Source organism: Ascaphus truei, chromosome 3 (genome assembly GCF_040206685.1).
Source record: "Ascaphus truei isolate aAscTru1 chromosome 3, aAscTru1.hap1, whole genome shotgun sequence".
Taxonomy (NCBI): domain Eukaryota; kingdom Metazoa; phylum Chordata; class Amphibia; order Anura; family Ascaphidae; genus Ascaphus; species Ascaphus truei.
In genome coordinates this window covers 17,915,571-17,932,939 of record NC_134485.1, presented here as the reverse complement: position 1 = coordinate 17,932,939, position 17,369 = coordinate 17,915,571, and the positions used below count along the sequence as shown (strand labels likewise).

At 41.4% G+C, this 17,369-nt stretch overlaps 1 protein-coding gene across 1 annotated transcript in view; it reads left to right on the top strand.

Annotated features, from left to right (window-relative positions):
* ABCG1 (ATP binding cassette subfamily G member 1) overlaps window positions 1-17,157 on the top strand; it is a 68,619-nt gene extending 51,462 nt beyond the window's left edge. Inside the window, exons 9-15 of the mRNA XM_075593672.1 lie at window positions 3,624-3,772; window positions 4,513-4,614; window positions 5,610-5,778; window positions 6,160-6,260; window positions 8,250-8,408; window positions 8,769-8,887; window positions 12,217-17,157. Of these exons, the coding sequence (XP_075449787.1) occupies window positions 3,624-3,772; window positions 4,513-4,614; window positions 5,610-5,778; window positions 6,160-6,260; window positions 8,250-8,408; window positions 8,769-8,887; window positions 12,217-12,445 (1,028 nt within the window). The 3' untranslated portion in view covers window positions 12,446-17,157. The remainder of the gene's footprint in view (window positions 1-3,623; window positions 3,773-4,512; window positions 4,615-5,609; window positions 5,779-6,159; window positions 6,261-8,249; window positions 8,409-8,768; window positions 8,888-12,216) is intronic.
* Window positions 17,158-17,369: the final 212 nt, after the last annotated feature.

The following is a 17,369-nucleotide window of genomic DNA, read 5'->3' as shown; positions in this document are numbered from 1 at the left end:
ATGGGGAAAGGCGGGGTTGCAGACCTGCCTAAGACATGCAGATGAGCATACAGTTGTATTTGTGTATATATATATATATATATATATATATATATATATATATATTATATATATAAAAAAAAATATATATATATATATATATATATATATATATATATATATATATATATATATATATATATATATATATATATATATATATATATATATATATATATATATCACATTTATTAAAGTTAAAGCACTCTCCCAACTCTCCCAAGATCTCCAACCTGTTTCAGTGCATTATTGGCCAAATGAATACATAGTTCCCCAAGTTCTCATGGACAACCAACAACCAGGTTTTCAGGGCAGCACATTACTATGCAAGTTGTGACTGATTGGTTATTTACAGTAAGTGTTCAATAGAGAGAACCTAGCCTGTTAGTTGATCTTGGTGAATGGATTTGTGGCGCCCTGGATTAAGATATGTGCCGTCGCTTTTCAGAAACCTACAGTAATTATCAATGCCACGCAGACAGTAAACAAACCCTGCAGAGTTACACTTGTGATTCACTGAACCTTTGCACTTCCCGGTGTAGCTACTGTATGATACAAAGGCAGCGTGTGCATGATAGGGGCTTACCAGGTTAGGAAAGAGTTCCCAATTCCAGTCATGTTTGCTTCATCATATTAGTTTCGAAAATATATCTTGAACCTATTCGCGAACTCGCAATGTAGTTTGCTGAGGATGGCAGAGTAACTGTGAAGATGAGATATAAAAGAAATGGTGTTTGTGGTGCGCAAATAGTATTTTTTTATTTGGAGTTTGCGATAGATCAGGAACATTATTGTACCGTATATATGAGAAGACTTTGGAAACGTTTTACTTCGGGCATGATATTTTGTAGAATGTGTTAAACTTTCACACACACGGACATATTTCCAGTGTTAAAACTGACATTTGTCTTTTGATGAATGTGCATTATTGTGGTATCTGCCATTTGGCAAACATGAAATGCATGTGTCAATTTTAGCTGTTAATATTCTTTTAATACCACATTTCCAAATGTGGCCCATATGAGACCTATGTCACTCGTCCCCTTCATGTTTGTTTCTTAGCACATGGCACATAGTACTGTATATACTGTCATGTATTGTAAAATCGTATGCATTAGCTAAACCAGAAAGTATATTTATGTGTATATTCCTTTGGAAAGTCTGTGTCCTGTATGTATATCTGTTTGTGGTGTGCTCATGCCCTCTGGTGGTTGAACATGACAGAATACATTATTAAAACATGACATCATACAGTACTTTTGGATCATACAGTACAGGTGCTTTGTTAGGGTGCAGTATCAGTTCACACAAAACATTTTTAAAGGAATTTTTTCTTTACATTTAAAAAAAATATTGTTTTATATGATGAGACAACAACATATCTTCCACATTAAAATAATGACATTTGTTGACCTTGAATTCAGTCTGATTAAACATTTTTTTTGTATTTTGATGAGGGTCTCATTTTTTTTAAGATAATAATATTTTTGGTTGATACCTAACCCTACTGCAGCGGGATTATGCATATTAGTGTGGATGTTGCCATGGTCATTGAGTCTATGGGCCAAACCATAAAGCCCATTTCCACCCCCAGAGCTGCAGACAGATATCCCGGGGCTCAGGACTAGAGTTTGAAGTAGTGTCCCTGATTCATTTTGGTGGCCTTGCAAGCCCCCCCTTTCACATCTCCTCGAGAACCCCCTCTATCCTCCCCCACCTCTCGCACCTCCTCCTCTATTCCCCCCCTCTAACACCTCCTGGTGAGTCCCTTCATTTCCCCGTGTAGTTCTCTTCCCTCCCTTTGTCTCTCACTCTTCCCCCCTCACTCACTCTCCCCCTCTCACTCCTCTACCACCCTCTTCCACCCTATCTCCTCTCACACTCTTCACCCCACCCCCCCTCGGCTACCACTTAATTATCCCCCGTTCCCTCAATCCCATCGCCCCCCCCCCACACGCCCCCCAAACACACACAATACCACCCCCACCCGACAAATACAGTACCCCCCCCCCCCCACCATACACACAGAATGCCAACTAAGGGCTCGTTCAGGGAGGCAGCTGAGGACTCGGAGGGGGGGCGTGCGGGAGGCAGTGCTGGGAGTTTGCTGGCGACATGTGATTATCCCCCAGCTGCCTTTTCAGCGTTGGGGAGGGGGCGGGGCTACAGGCTGCAGGGTTAAAGTATCCAAGCTGCAGCCATGAAATCATTCTGAAGAATGATTTCATTGGCTGCCTTGGTCCCTGTGACGCGGCTTCAGCTCCAAGAAACGAAATTTTCGTTTACTGAGCTGTCGTCAGCGGCAACGCCTGGCTTCGGAGGCAGGGCAGTAGCTACCTTGAAAACAAGTATTCAAATTGAATACTTTGTTTCTCACTGCAGCAAGCACGTCAGCACGCCCTCCCTCCGAAGCCAGCACCCTGAACGAGGCCTAACACACACAAGCACACTAACTACTTTGGGATGGTCTGAAGCCTCTGGTGCCCTGGCTCTCCCCAGCTGTTGCTGGGCCTCTCTCCCATGCCGCACTTCCCTCTCTGCGAGACTGGGCCTCTCTCCTGCCGGTGCGTGCTGGAAGCTAGGCCCGCCTAGAAGTCGCACGCAGCTTTCAGCGCGCCCAGTGTGAGAGAGGACCAGGGAGAGCCGGAGCCAGCCGACCAGTCCCCCCACATCTGCCGGGCCTGGGACACGTGTCCCGGCTCACCCCCCCCCTCCTGTCGGCGGCCCTGCCCACCTCTGTCATGTTTGGCCCACTCAGTATCGTGCAAGATCTCTCCAAACACAGTCTCCTGCATTTTCAAAGCATAAATAACTCAGACTTGTGAGTATGATGCCATCTTACGACACAGCAGAGAGCTGCATGATAGAGAATAGCTGGAGCAGGTGGTGTGCACCGGGTTTGATACTTCTGGTGGCATTATTGTGGGTTAGATGGTATATGGGGTGGGTCAATACACACAATCTATATTTTCTCTGAAAATGCATAAAGATTGCTCCTAAGTACTGCAGCATAATTAGAACAAACAGGACAAATATACAATACACCATGTTAAACTCAAGACTTATTTCTTTAAACCCGAAACACACTTTGTAGTCTGTCTATAAAGGCAAATGGGGAGCGTCATTTTCTTTTGTGTCTTTACTGTATGTCCCCGTTTGTACCAGCTTTCATTTTGGGAAATACTGCCACCAATAGTAAGAAGTTACAGACCAAAAATGCATATCCAGGATGTAGCAATTCTGAATTTGTGTGTGTAATTTTTCCTCTCTTTCTTCATCCATATTTCCGCCAGATCTTAGATGGCATAAGCCACTCAGTCTAAAAGAACCTTATAATGGTGCAGTGCATCAAAGTAAACTTTTCTTTGCTTTCCATACAAAACCCCAACGTCACTTGAAATTGCACCCATTCTCATGGCTGTGGTTTTGCTGTAGGAGATTGGTGTGAAAAAGTAGAAAGCTCAACGTAGCTATAATACAGATGCCCTATACTATGGCTGTGGGGTGTTTAAAATGTGCCATTCTGAAATGAATACAAACCATACAGAGCCCCAGTGACTCATGCCGTATGTTAATCCCTGTAGTAATGGAAGTGGCATCCGGGGAATATGGGGAGCAGAACCCTCGCCTTGTGAGAGCCGTGCAGGATAACGTTTGCGAAGCAGAACAGAAAAGAGCCCTTTGCGGAGACAGTGATCCAAATCCGTTCCTGTGGCACAAGCCATCCGACGAGGTAAAGCACTTTCTTTGCAGAATTTTATTTTAAAACCCATTATTAATCTACAAGCACAACCTGTAAAGAACAAGGTGGTTTTAACATGTCTAAATTCGTCACAGATTTAGTGGTACATTCTATATCTGCTGAAGCGGCCGTCCAGGCCTTTTTCTAATGAAAATCGTCATAGATTTTCTTTGGTATATATAGCAAATTAACATACAATACCACTTATGAGCATACAGTATTCCCATACTTAGACACCTCTGCAATCCTGCCTTTCCCCATTATCTCTTAACATACAATGCTTCCACTGCAGCCAGGGATTCTGGGTAATGACATGCAAATGAGTACTCGCAGTCTGTGACGTTTTGCTTCTTGTCTATTTTAACATGGGCCCCCTATAAGCTTATGCCTGGCGTATCACACAGTTTATGCAGCACAGCCTTTACTCCCATCCCAATGTTACTGCTCACTGTTGCCAGAAGTTTGTAGATGTTTGCTTTTAGGATCACTTTGGTTCATCGGACAATAAAAAGATTATATCTACAAAACTGACCTGTTAGTGGCCCTTGAGGACTGGAGTTGCCCACCCCTGTGCTAGTCAGCAGTTGCAGGGTTTTGTCCGGACTGCCTTTCATATTTATACAAATGAAATGTTTGCTGGTTAACACTGGCACTTTGACTCTTCTTGCATACGGGTATCATTGAAATGGGCAGAAAATGAGATGATCTAATCCTACGTGTATTATTTTTAGGACTCCTTACCCACAGAAGGTTGCCACAGTTTCTCAGCTAGTTGCCTCACTCAGTTCTGCATCCTATTTAAGAGGACATGCCTCAGTATCATGAGGGACTCGGTAAGTTATTCCATCTCTCGCCATTTTCAGTCCCCCCCCCCCACACACACACAAATTGGCGTGTTGAACACTCATGACAGTAATGAAACAATAGAATTAACGTGTGTTAGTATCAACCTGGAAAATACTTCTTGAGTACCTCTGGACATCAGAAAGACTGGAAGATGGTTCCTCTTGGAAACAAAATATTAGGGTTTAATTTACCAATAAACATACGGGGGGGGGTGTCCCTAAAGTGTCCTGGCTGCAAAACTGGGACAATGTCCATGCAACAGAATTGCACCAGCTTTATCAAAGCAAAATCTCCCATTGCTTTCAATGGAATTGCAGTTCTTTGATGAATATGGCTCTGTTTTATTGCACTGGTAAATGTAGACCCCATTGTGTGCTTTTATTGCTCGTACTGTGGACCTAGACCATGATTCTTCTCTTTCCAATTAAAGACACATTATTGTTGATGTTTAGGTGTTTATTTAAGTATATAATGCTGTTATTAATTGGTTATAGATCATATGTTTAGTGAATTCAATGTAAGACAAGAAGCTCACTACATTCTAGAATAAGTGAGGGAGAGGGGGGACATGTATGCAGGAAATAAAATTATAGACAAGCATTTCAGACGCTGAAGTTATAGCATAGTTATAGTACATTCAAGACAAATGTGTCAATAGTGCAGGCACTAAATGTATATTACAGCCCCACACCTGTGGGAGAGGATCTCAAATGCAGTAAATACATATATATATATATATATATATATGGATTTGTACAGAGGGACAGATTAGCAAGTACACAGATGAAGTAATGTCTACGGTTTACAGTTTAATGAATCTATATGAGCTAATTAATCATGCGAAAGCAATCAACAGGCTAACATTTGTGGCTAATGGTTGAGCTAGTTTTTGAATGTGATTGTTTCTTCAGCATTTTTCATGCTTGCAGGTTGTGTTTGTTCACAAAATATAACTGTTGGTCACAACTTCTTCCTACTGTAGGTGCTGACCCACTTACGGATCATTTCACACGTCGGAATTGGAATCCTCATAGGTTTACTGTACTTAGGCATTGGGAACGAGGCCAAGAAGGTCCTGAGTAACTCTGGCTTCCTCTTCTTCTCCATGCTGTTCCTGATGTTTGCAGCTCTCATGCCAACTGTTCTGACATGTGAGTATATGCGTTATTACACTGCATATCTGTGATGCAAACGTGTTGGCCTTTTATTCATGTAATTAAAACAAATGCCCATGACAGATTGTAGAGATGTTGCCCTATCTAGACTGCTATTTGCTTAAAGCATAGAGTTAAACCGTGTACTTTCCAAAAGCATGGGAATACCAGTATGGCTATAGGAGAAGTCAGTAGGACAACAATGGTGGAGATAGAGGAGGCATAAAGGTTAATCATATCCCCCATGTGAGGTAACAGTGAGGATGGTGGGACATGAGTATTACAATAAGTACATGATATTCGTAGCATGATGGTCACAGCAGACTTACTTACACAAAACAAATGTATGTTTTTTTTTTTTTTTCATTTTAATTATAGTTCCTCTTGAAATGGGAGTGTTTCTCAGAGAGCATCTAAACTACTGGTACAGCCTGAAGGCTTACTACTTAGCCAAAACTATGGCGGATGTACCCTTTCAGGTAAGTCAAATCTATTCCAATAGAACGCCCCTGTCCTTGTTGTTTCCTTGCAATAGAAGGGAATACAGTATATTTGGGGTTTTTTCATTACGATAAGGAAATTCACTTTGGCATTAATACAGTCGCGGCCGCCTTTATCCTCGTGAGGCCGTATCGGCGCAACTCTGAAAACCGCGGGCAAATGCAGTATTTGATGCGGTATGTTCCGGTATTTTAGCCACGGCCGCCTTTATCCTAGTGCATTGTATTAGCGCTGTCTCAGCATGAACGCTTGAAGTGCGTGGCATTCGGAAAAAATACCCAAACAAAATCGGAGATGTTGGAGAATAAAAGGGGCCGTGACAGTATACCTATGGTTCATTTTAGGACTTTAGGATTCAAGATTAAAAAGCTGATTGTGACAGTACTAGCCATACAGATGTGGCAGAAGTTATTGCACCTGTTAATGTGATACGTTGCGTTAACGCTGGTGCGTTATTGGACAGCACTGCTATTGAAAACAAGGGTTAACCAGATAACACACGTGTTATTTAACGTGTTATTTTGTGCATTAATGTGCGTTAAGGGGGTTAATAGCACCTGCTACATCTGTATTTTAACTTTCATTTAACTTTAGTAGGGATTTGGGCACTTTGAGCTGTTAAAAAATACCATGAACATGCTGTAAATAAAGAAGTGTGTACAGTATATTTAAGTAATAATCCCTGAAGAACAGAGCATTACTGGTCAATAATGCCCTGGCTGGAAGAGTTGAAGGCCCGAGGCAAAGCCGAGGGACTTTAACCCAGCCAGGGCATTATTGGCCAGTAATGCCCTGTTCTGAGGGGATTATTACTATTATAGGCTAAATGTAGGCTTATTTAATAAATAATAGACACTTTTGTATAGTTAAATAGATTTTTTTATTAAACTAAAATGGTAAATACATGTAACCACCTCTATATACGCTTACACTGCAGATATCTATATCCACATACTGCCGCCCCCTCTGTGTACACACACACACACACACACACACACATACACACACACAAAACAGCACAGCACACACAACACAGTGCCTCTACACACACACATACACTGGAGCTCTAGACACACAACACAGCACTTCCTCTACACTCATTACACAGCACCTCTACACACACAGCAGCAGCTATACACACACAGCAGCTCTACACACACACAAACTCTGCTGCTACACACACATGCTACACCCATAAACACTGCTACTGACACACACACATACACTGGAGCTCTATACAGACACACACACACACACACACACACACACACACACACACACACACACACACACACAAACACACACAGTAGCTTTATACACACACACACACATCAGCCATACACTCACACAAACTGCTTCTACACATACAACAGCACAACACACACACACACTGCAGCCACAATCAAAAATGCAGACACTTACTAAACTTTGCACTCTCCCGCCCAGCTCTACACACAATACAGCACCACACAGCACCTCTACCCCCCCCCCCACACACACACAACACTGCACCTCTATACACAACACACTCACTTCTTTGCAGTCTCTCCCCCCCCCAATTCAACTGAATCTGCTCAGAAAATCTCAGTCAGCTCGGGAGGGGGAGGAGTCAAACCGTGGCTGATACTTTTTGACCAATCCCCTGCCATGTCTCACAGCTTTTACTTAATTAAAACCAATCCCCTGCCCTGTCTCAGCTGTTCTGAAAGCTGATTGGCTGGAAATAAACAGATTGAAAACTGCATTTTGCAAGCTGCTGAAATTCAGGGCATTACTGTGGATAATGCCCGGAATGTTAACCAATCAGAGAGCAGGGTTTTCAATAATGCCCTGAATTTTACTGCTTTAGCCTATAATTAGGAATAATAACTCATTCTTGGTTATTTAGCTAACATAATGTTATAGTATGAACCTGTCTTATCTATGCTAAGGATGCCGTGACTGAACCATATATCTTTTTGTTTTAGATTATATTTCCGGTATCTTACTGCAGTATTGTATATTGGATGACGTCTCAACCCTCCGATGCACTCAGATTCATCCTGTTTTCTGCGTTGGGAACAATGACGTCACTCGTGGCTCAGTCTTTAGGGCTCGTCATAGGAGCAGCTTCCACTTCTCTGCAGGTACATGCTGCATAAATGCCTTACACCAGGGGCGGCCAACTCCAGTCCTCAAGAGCCACCAACAAGTCAGGTTATAAGGATATCCCTGCTTCAGCACAAGTGAATCAATCAGTGGCTCAGTCATTGATTGAGCCACCTGTGTTGAAGCAGGGATGTCCTTAACACCTGGACCTGCTGGTGGCCTTTGAAGACTGGAGTTAGCCACCACAACCATACACAAGTAGTATGTTCATTTCCTTTTGTTTTGCCTGCTACATTTGAAAATGCGATTTTTCGATGTGTTATTGTCTGATTAGAGGTAGTACAAATAGATGACGGTTGGCCGAATTTGTAGACTTCATGGGTTTTCTTCTCTTCCAGGTGGCGACATTTGCGGGGCCAGTTACAGCTATCCCTGTGCTCCTATTCTCGGGGTTCTTTGTCAGCTTCGATACTATTCCAGGCTACCTTCAATGGATGTCATACATGTCCTATGTCAGGTACAGTAATGTTAAAGTTAAAATAAATGGCCTCCATCAGCTCTTAACTCATTGCCCAATGGTAACATTCTTCTGGTTTGGGCTTTTTCACTGTGTTCATAGACACTCATTAAAAAACCATAGACCTCCAATGCGGGACTTCGTTAAGGAGCTTACTTTAAACAGCGGCGGGAGTGTTTTTCTTTGCAAAAGGCCTTGGCCTATTGGGGGAAGAGATTTTAGAAGATAATATAGGGACATAGGAGGCTATGTATCAAGTTCTAAAGATGTTTAAATTGACACAGAGGACTCTATTCCCTAAAGTCGCCCCATGGCGTAAAACTGGTGCAAAACAGCGCAGCAGCAACAGCATCATATTTATCAACGTGAATTTATTTGGAAGGAATTGAAGGTTTGCTCTTTGTGTCATCTGGTACAACCCTCAAGCACTGGGTGTGCAGCTGGTAGACTGTAGTAATGTATCCCCGAACATCTGGATTTACTGATCGGAGCAAGAACAATTTACTTTTGGTGTACATGTGAGGTGTACATGTATAGGAAGGAATGGGAGGTGTACGTGTATAGGAAGGAATGGGAGGTATACATGTATAGGAAGGAATGGGAGGTGTACATGTATAGGAAGGAGTGGGAGGTGTACATGTATAGGAAGGAATGGGAGGTGTACGTGTATAGGAAGGAGTGGGAGGTGTACATGTATAAGAAGGAGTGGGAGGTGTACATGTATAGGAAGGAGTGGGAGGTGTACATGTATAGGAAGGAGTGGGAGGTGTACATGTATAGGAAGGAGTGGGAGGTGTACATGTATAGGAAGGAGTGGGAGGTGTACATGTATAGGAAGGAGTGGGAGGTGTACATGTATAGGAAGGAGTGGGAGGTGTACATGTATAGGAAGGAGTGGGAGGTGTACATGTATAGGAAGGAGTGGGAGGTGTACATGTATAGGAAGGAGTGGGAGGTGTACATGTATAGGAAGGAGTGGGAGGTGTACATGTATAGGAAGGAGTGGGAGGTGTACATGTATAGGAAGGAGTGGGAGGTGTACATGTATAGGAAGGAGTGGAGGTGTACATGTATAGGAAGGAATGGGAGGTGTACATGTATAGGAAGGAATGGGAGGTGTACATGTATAGGAAGGAATGGGAGGTGTACATGTACAGGAAGGAATGGGAGGTGTACATGTATAGGAAGGAATGGGAGGTGTACATGTATAGGAAGGAATGTGAGGTGTACATGTACAGGAAGGAATGGGAGGTGTACATGTATAGGAAGGAATGGGAGGTGTACATGTATAGGAAGGAATGGGAGGTGTACATGTATAGGAAGGAATGGGAGGTGTACATGTATAGGAAGGAAAGGGAGGTGTACATGTATAGGAAGGAATGGGAGGTGTACATGTATAGGAAGGAGTGGGAGGTGTACATGTATAGGAAGGAGTGGGAGGTGTACATGTATAGGAAGGAATGGGAGGTGTACATGTATAGGAAGGAATGGGAGGTGTACATGTATAGGAAGGAGTGGGAGGTGTACATGTATAGGAAGGAATGGGAGGTGTACATGTATAGGAAGGAGTGGGAGGTGTACATGTATAGGAAGGAATGTGAGGTGTACATGTATAGGAAGGAGTGGGAGGTGTACATGTATAGGAAGGAATGGGAGTTGTACATGTATAGGAAGGAGTGTGAGGTGTACATGTATAGGAAGGAGTGTGAGGTGTACATGTATAGGAAGGAGTGGGAGGTGTACATGTATAGGAAGGAGTGGGAGGTGTACATGTATAGGAAGGAGTGGGAGGTGTACATGTATAGGAAGGAGTGGGAGGTGTACATGTATAGGAAGGAGTGGGAGGTGTACATGTATAGGAAGGAGTGGGAGGTGTACATGTATAGGAAGGAGTGGGAGGTGTACATGTATCTGAAGGAATGTGAGGTGTACATGTATAGGAAGGAGTGGGAGGTGTACATGTATAGGAAGGAATGGGAGGTGTACATGTATAGGAAGGAGTGGGAGGTGTACATGTATAGGAAGGAATGGGAGGTGTACATGTATAGGAAGGAGTGGGAGGTGTACATGTATAGGAAGGAGTGGGAGATGTACATGTATAGGAAGGAATGGGAGGTGTACATGTATAGGAAGGAGTGGGAGGTGTACATGTATAGGAAGGAGTGGGAGGTGTACATGTATAGGAAGGAGTGGGAGGTGTACATGTATAGGAAGGAGTGGGAGGTGTACATGTATAGGAAGGAGTGGGAGATGTACATGTATAGGAAGGAATGGGAGGTGTACATGTATAGGAAGGAATGTGAGGTGTACATGTACAGGAAGGAATGGGAGGTGTACATGTATAGGAAGGAATGGGAGGTGTACATGTATAGAAAGGAATGGGAGGTGTATATGTATAGGATGGAATGGGAGGTGTACATGTATAGGAAGGAATGGGATGTGTACATGTATAGGAGGAAATGGGGTGTACTTACATGTATAGGAGGAAATGAGGTGTACTTACATGTATAGGAGGAAATGAGAGGTGTACTGTGCATGTATAGGAGGAAATGAGAGGTGTACTGTGCATGTATAGGAGGAAATGAGAGGTGTACTGTGCATGTATAGGAGGAAATGAGAGGTGTACTGTGCATGTATAGGAGGAAATGAGAGGTGTACTGTGCATGTATAGGAGGAAATGAGAGGTGTACTGTACATGTATTGGAAGGAGTGGGAGGTGTACTTGCATGTATAGGAGGAAATTAGGTGTACTGTACATATATAGGAGGAAATGAGGTGTGTAATGTGCATGTATAGGAGGAAATGAGAGGTGCACTGTGCATGTATAGGAGGAAATGAGAGGTGTACTGTGCATGTATAGGAGGAAATGAGAGGTGTACTGTGCATGTATAGGAGGAAATGAGAGGTGTACTGTGCATGTATAGGAGGAAATGAGAGGTGTACATGTATAGGAAGGAATGGAGGTGGGCATGTGCTATTTAAAATGTAAGCAAGCCAATAATATTGTAATTACTTTTTTGTGAGATCAATTTATCAATACAGCACAAATTCTGTGAACAATGGAATTACCTAAAGTTATTCATATATTAGCTTTTAATATATACACCAATTTAGTGCGTTCACGTTAATGTAAGTCTTTAGCCCTCATTCAGTAAAGTGAAAATGGAAAAAAATATGCAATAAACCATGCATTCGCTTCTGGTCAAGTGAATGGAAGTTACTGCACCTGTAATTGTGTTATTCAACTTCTCGTTATTTCTCGAAGTGGAAATAGGGACGTACTAATCATAGAATATTGTTTGTAAGGCTTATATTTTGTCTCTTTGCAGATATGGATTTGAGGGGGTGATCTTGGCGATTTACGGTCTTGATCGAGAAGATCTGCACTGTGATGAAGGCGAGACGTGCCACTTTCAGAAGTCTAAAGCTATCTTGAAGGAGCTGGACGTGGAGAATGCCAAACTGTACTTAGATTTTATTATCCTTGGAGTATTCTTTGTCGCCCTGCGCCTCATAGCGTATTTTGTTCTCAGATACAAAATTCGGGCAGAGAGGTAAAGGCCAAACAAGCAAAACAAAACGCTCAACATGTCTGGGTAGATATGTGCCACAACTACGAATGATTCCAATGAAGCTTGTTGTTGTCTCACTGTACTTGGCAGGCAAATGCCGAGTTGTAGAGACACTATCAAGATCTAACTCTTTGGAACTGTGTTGGGTTAGCGGCTTTATTGCGTAAGAATCAAAATCCTATTAGGATTTCTCTTGGGCCACTTGTTCTTTAAAATTTCTAGATTTAACTAGGAAGAAATAGAAGGGAATCACGACATTAAGAAATTCACTCCAGTATTGCATTGAGATTGGTCACAGATTTTTTTTTTTTAACTTGGCAATGTCATTTGTAGAATGTCTACCTTACAAATGACTTTGACTTACTTTAGTGTATTCAGATCTCGACAGATTGAGCTCACCTTTTGTGGAATTCCTGAAGTATTATTCTCAATGTGTCTGATACTAATTGTACCTAAAATATTCCCTTACTGACTGAGCCAACAGCTTCTTTGTCAGATTGACAAGATCTGATTGTCCTATTAGCTACAAGCCATCTTCTTAACTTATTTTTTTGATAATTTAGGATTTAGTATTTTACTCACAAAGCTGGTCTCACTTTCAACATCAATTAGGGAAGAAGAGGAGGGGGCTGTTACTGTAGTCTTTTTAATTGTTTTCAGTTTGGGTAACATCTAGATCTGACCACCAAATATATTAATCAATACATTGATATTATTGTGTTAGTTAGAGCCTCAAGCTTTAGTATTTGATATGCTTCATTAAAGAAAGGAATCCACTTTAGGAAATCATGTAACGAGTTACACTAGCTCCTCCACCAAGTGCAAGTATAATATATGTTTTTCATTCGTTGTACGTCTCATCACACCCTTATTCATTTGTCTGTTATTTAAACACGTTTCCTGTACAGTATTGTACAAAAATGGAATAGACTGATACAAATTTGTGTTTTCTTTACTTTATCTTTTATTAATTTCTTGTTTACTCTGACCCAGCTAAATCAATCCCTTCACACATACATATACATATATAAGACACCTTATGAACATTGCATACGGCAAATCTTAAGTTGTCTTGCAATTAGCTCCTATGTACAATTCACAGTCACAACAACTACCTCAACCAAATGGACAAATATAGGACATTGAAGCTTTTAGTGAATATACTTATTAAAACATAGTACATCAAATTGTACCATAACAGTATGGAAGTACAATGCCACTTGCATGTTTGTAACAGCATGCACATTACAGGCAAGTACTATGTTCAAAATGCCACATGCATGTGTCACATATATTATGAAGATGGAACACATATGTGGCATCCATAGATAATGGCCTAACACTACAATGTCCAAACATTCTGATCATGATAGGATGAAATGTTAGTAAGATTTAGATTTTTTAATTTAATTATTATTGTTATTATCATTATTGTTATTGTTATTATTTTTATTATTATTATTATTATTATTTATGTCATCAAATACAAGAGAGAGATAGAATGAACTTTAGAGACATTCCCTGAAACTTTTTTTTTCAGTTGTTCATGGCGTGTGTAATTTTTGACTTTACTGATATTTCATCATTTATTAACATTTGTATAGTTGAATAAATTTGTACTGAAAACATGAACTCCACCCCTGCCATCTGTCATTTGACCTACCTTTGTTGTGAATGTTGATCAAAGAGCCCACACTCGCTTCCTTCACCATTTTCCATGAGCTATCATCAGGAGCTTTACTGAAAAGCATTGTTAAATTGCAAAGGATTTTGGGGCCGTATTTAATAAGCTGTACTAAATCATGACAGGTGGTAACTGAATGGACCACAAGGGGTTCCTGGAATTGCAGATACCAAGAAATACAAATGTGTGTGTGGCATTTTGCACAGGTGTTGTGTTGTGTTCTAGGTAGCTTACATTACACACTACAAATAACTTATCACTAGTCTAGAATATGTCTAGGGTCAGTGGGTGCAATGCTTGTTTCTTGTTATCAGATATGTTTCTTGTTATCAGATTGGGCACGTGCCTTCTTGCCTTATTATACAAATGTATGTGAGACAAGAAGGTGGTTTCCCCAAAGTAGAGGTGCGCTTTCATATTGGAGGTTTACTCACAATGGTATTCTTCCTTAACCTGAATATTAGATACACCTGTTGAGACCTCATTGGTGGGTATCATGAATCCAGAGTACAGCACTCCAGGGTATGGGTTCACACCATCACAATACATCACCAGCTTTCTTCAGAAAGGAGGGATATAGAGAGTGCTTGGCATGTCAGCATGATAGGGTGGTAGAATGTTTGCAGCATAGTGATTGGTTGAAAACTGTGCCAATATTAAACCATAATGTTTAACCTGTTGTTATATCTGGGGATACTAGTCATTTAAATGACTGGCAATCATCTTGATCTCTGCCAGTGAGCTAAGCAAATGATGAAAAATTTACCACTCCAGTGATACACAATTTTGGAGCGACAGCAATGGGTGACGTCATCGGTCGCGTCGCCGTCGCAAGCACTATAAGCGCGACCAAACAGTGAATCCGTTTTTCATTTTGGAATACTGTTAACAAAATCTCCTCTCGTGTCATAAACATCCCTGTCTAACCATAACATGTGACATTCATACTTGAACCTGTAATACAGTGCTCGCGCGTGCGCTACCGTGCGCATCAATGATAATTGCCTGAGGTTGCTATAGTTGAGACGTGCGTGCGCACGGCCGTGAGCGTTGGCACAGCAGATCTGAGGAAATACAAGAAATTCGTATTTTTGCGCTGTTGCCGCACCACAGTGAGCCAATCAGAGTGCGGCCTAACACTGTGATGTCATAGCCATGCCTCCTAGCCGCGTGCGTCACTGCTTGCCCTATAGACATTAAACGTGTGCGCCACAAGCACGTGCAACACTGTGTGCGCGCCCGCTAGCGCTTACTATATTACAAGCCTTACACTGTCTTACATCTGATTCAGTTGCAAGCAAAACATGGTGCAGTGCATCCAAACAAGCCCACTGGATAAATATCTCCATCCCAGCTGAGCCGAAAGTGGAGATCCTATAACCGGTATTAGCAAAGGCTGGATGGTTGCTCCTTTAATGTCCAGTGACAGCAGTACAAGACCTACTCACATAAACAGCATTCCCGATCTCTTTAGGGAAGTTACTTATAGCACAGCATCTAATTAAGGGAGGAGGATATTTCCTTCAATTCATCTTTCCCCAAAAATCTGAATTGATCTATAATGAGGGTCTTCGGTACTCTTTAAAACCAATTATCCTGATAAAATAATAAAAGAATAAAACAGATGGCGGTTTGGGTGGTGGCTTTATGAGAATGAAAATGCCCAAAGAATGGAACAAATTTAGCTGGAATATTCAGCAATGTGTACTCGGTAATTAAATGTATGCAAAATGCACATATTTTGTCACGTTAAAAAAAATTGTTTAAAAGTATTATTTTTCTAAAAAAAAAAAGGCGTAATACTATAGAAAAGGAAATACACATAAAAAAATATTAAGCACTAGTGCAATATATATATTAGTTCTGCATATTGTTTGTCATATTATGTACTGTTAGACTTTTTGTGCCAGTCCATTCAAAATCCCTCCCCTCAGTGTTTCTTCGAATGTGTGTGCAATACCATCTACAGCAGCAATACAAATAATACCTTTTTTTTCTCTTCTGAATAGCACTCACTTTATATACAGGAAGGATTACAGAAACCCGGCCCTGAAAAGGCATAACATAGAGATCACAGGCAATATCTACTAAGCGCCGCTATGCCATTAGACGTACAGCCCATTGAAGTCAGGTGTCTTATGTAGTAGCCCTGCATAGTAAATATGGGCAAATGTAACTCAACCAAAGCACCAACAAAATGCTGACACTGGTTTCCAAAGCGGGTTCTGCTAGTTCAGAAGTCACCACAGGCTTGAAAATCACTATTATCTTTCTTAACCTCTCTGCAGACTAATACGCTGCTTATTGCTCTGACAGCTAAGGGTTTATGATTTTTTTCCCACAACAGCATAATTAGGTAATGGGCTAGATAACATTATTCGACTTGTGTAATCACGCAGGCCAATTTTTAGGGGACCACGTGATACATAGATGGAAGGTGTATCATGTTCATATTCTAAAGCGTGTAAAGGAAACCACAGCCACGTTAGGGACAGAGTGGCTTGTGATTCATTGCAGGCTCCTCTGCTCTGACACAAAAAGATCGCACTCATTTGCCTCTCAAATCCCTGATAGTGAGACACACAGCATGCACATAGCAGGGTGTTAGATACAAATATAATAATGCACGGCTGCTGTAGTTGATGCGTGCCACTTATTTGCTGCAGCTGAATCTTTCAGACAGGCCACGGCTTGGTTAGTACTCCTGCACGCAAGGGAGTGGCTTGTTTTATTAAGCAACAGCCACCTTGAAAATAAGCAAAAGCATTTGGACAAATTCAATCTTGAGTGAGCAAGAACAAACGTGTTTCTAAAAGGCAGCTCCGTCACCCTGTTCAAACAAGCTGAAAGAAAACCTCCTCTGCCTCATTTATGGCAAAAGTCAATATTTATCCCCCTAAAAGCCGGACTTCCAGTTATCCCTCAATCCCTACAATAAAAAGCTAAGGCGCAATTTGCTTTTAAATTCTGATAACACACTTCATTGCAAATAATTCTGTCATTTTCTATTTTTGAAAAAAAAATAAAAAAAATATATATATATATATATATATATATATATATAGTCAAGGTATGGAGATTTGCACTCACGTTTTGGTATACGAGGCAGATGCTTGTCCCATATGTAGTATATAGACGTGTGGTGACCAGGGGATCCTGATAACCAAAAGAAGACAGCACACTGCAAAGTTAGTATCAAAAAAAGTGTATTGCGTGACACAGGGCC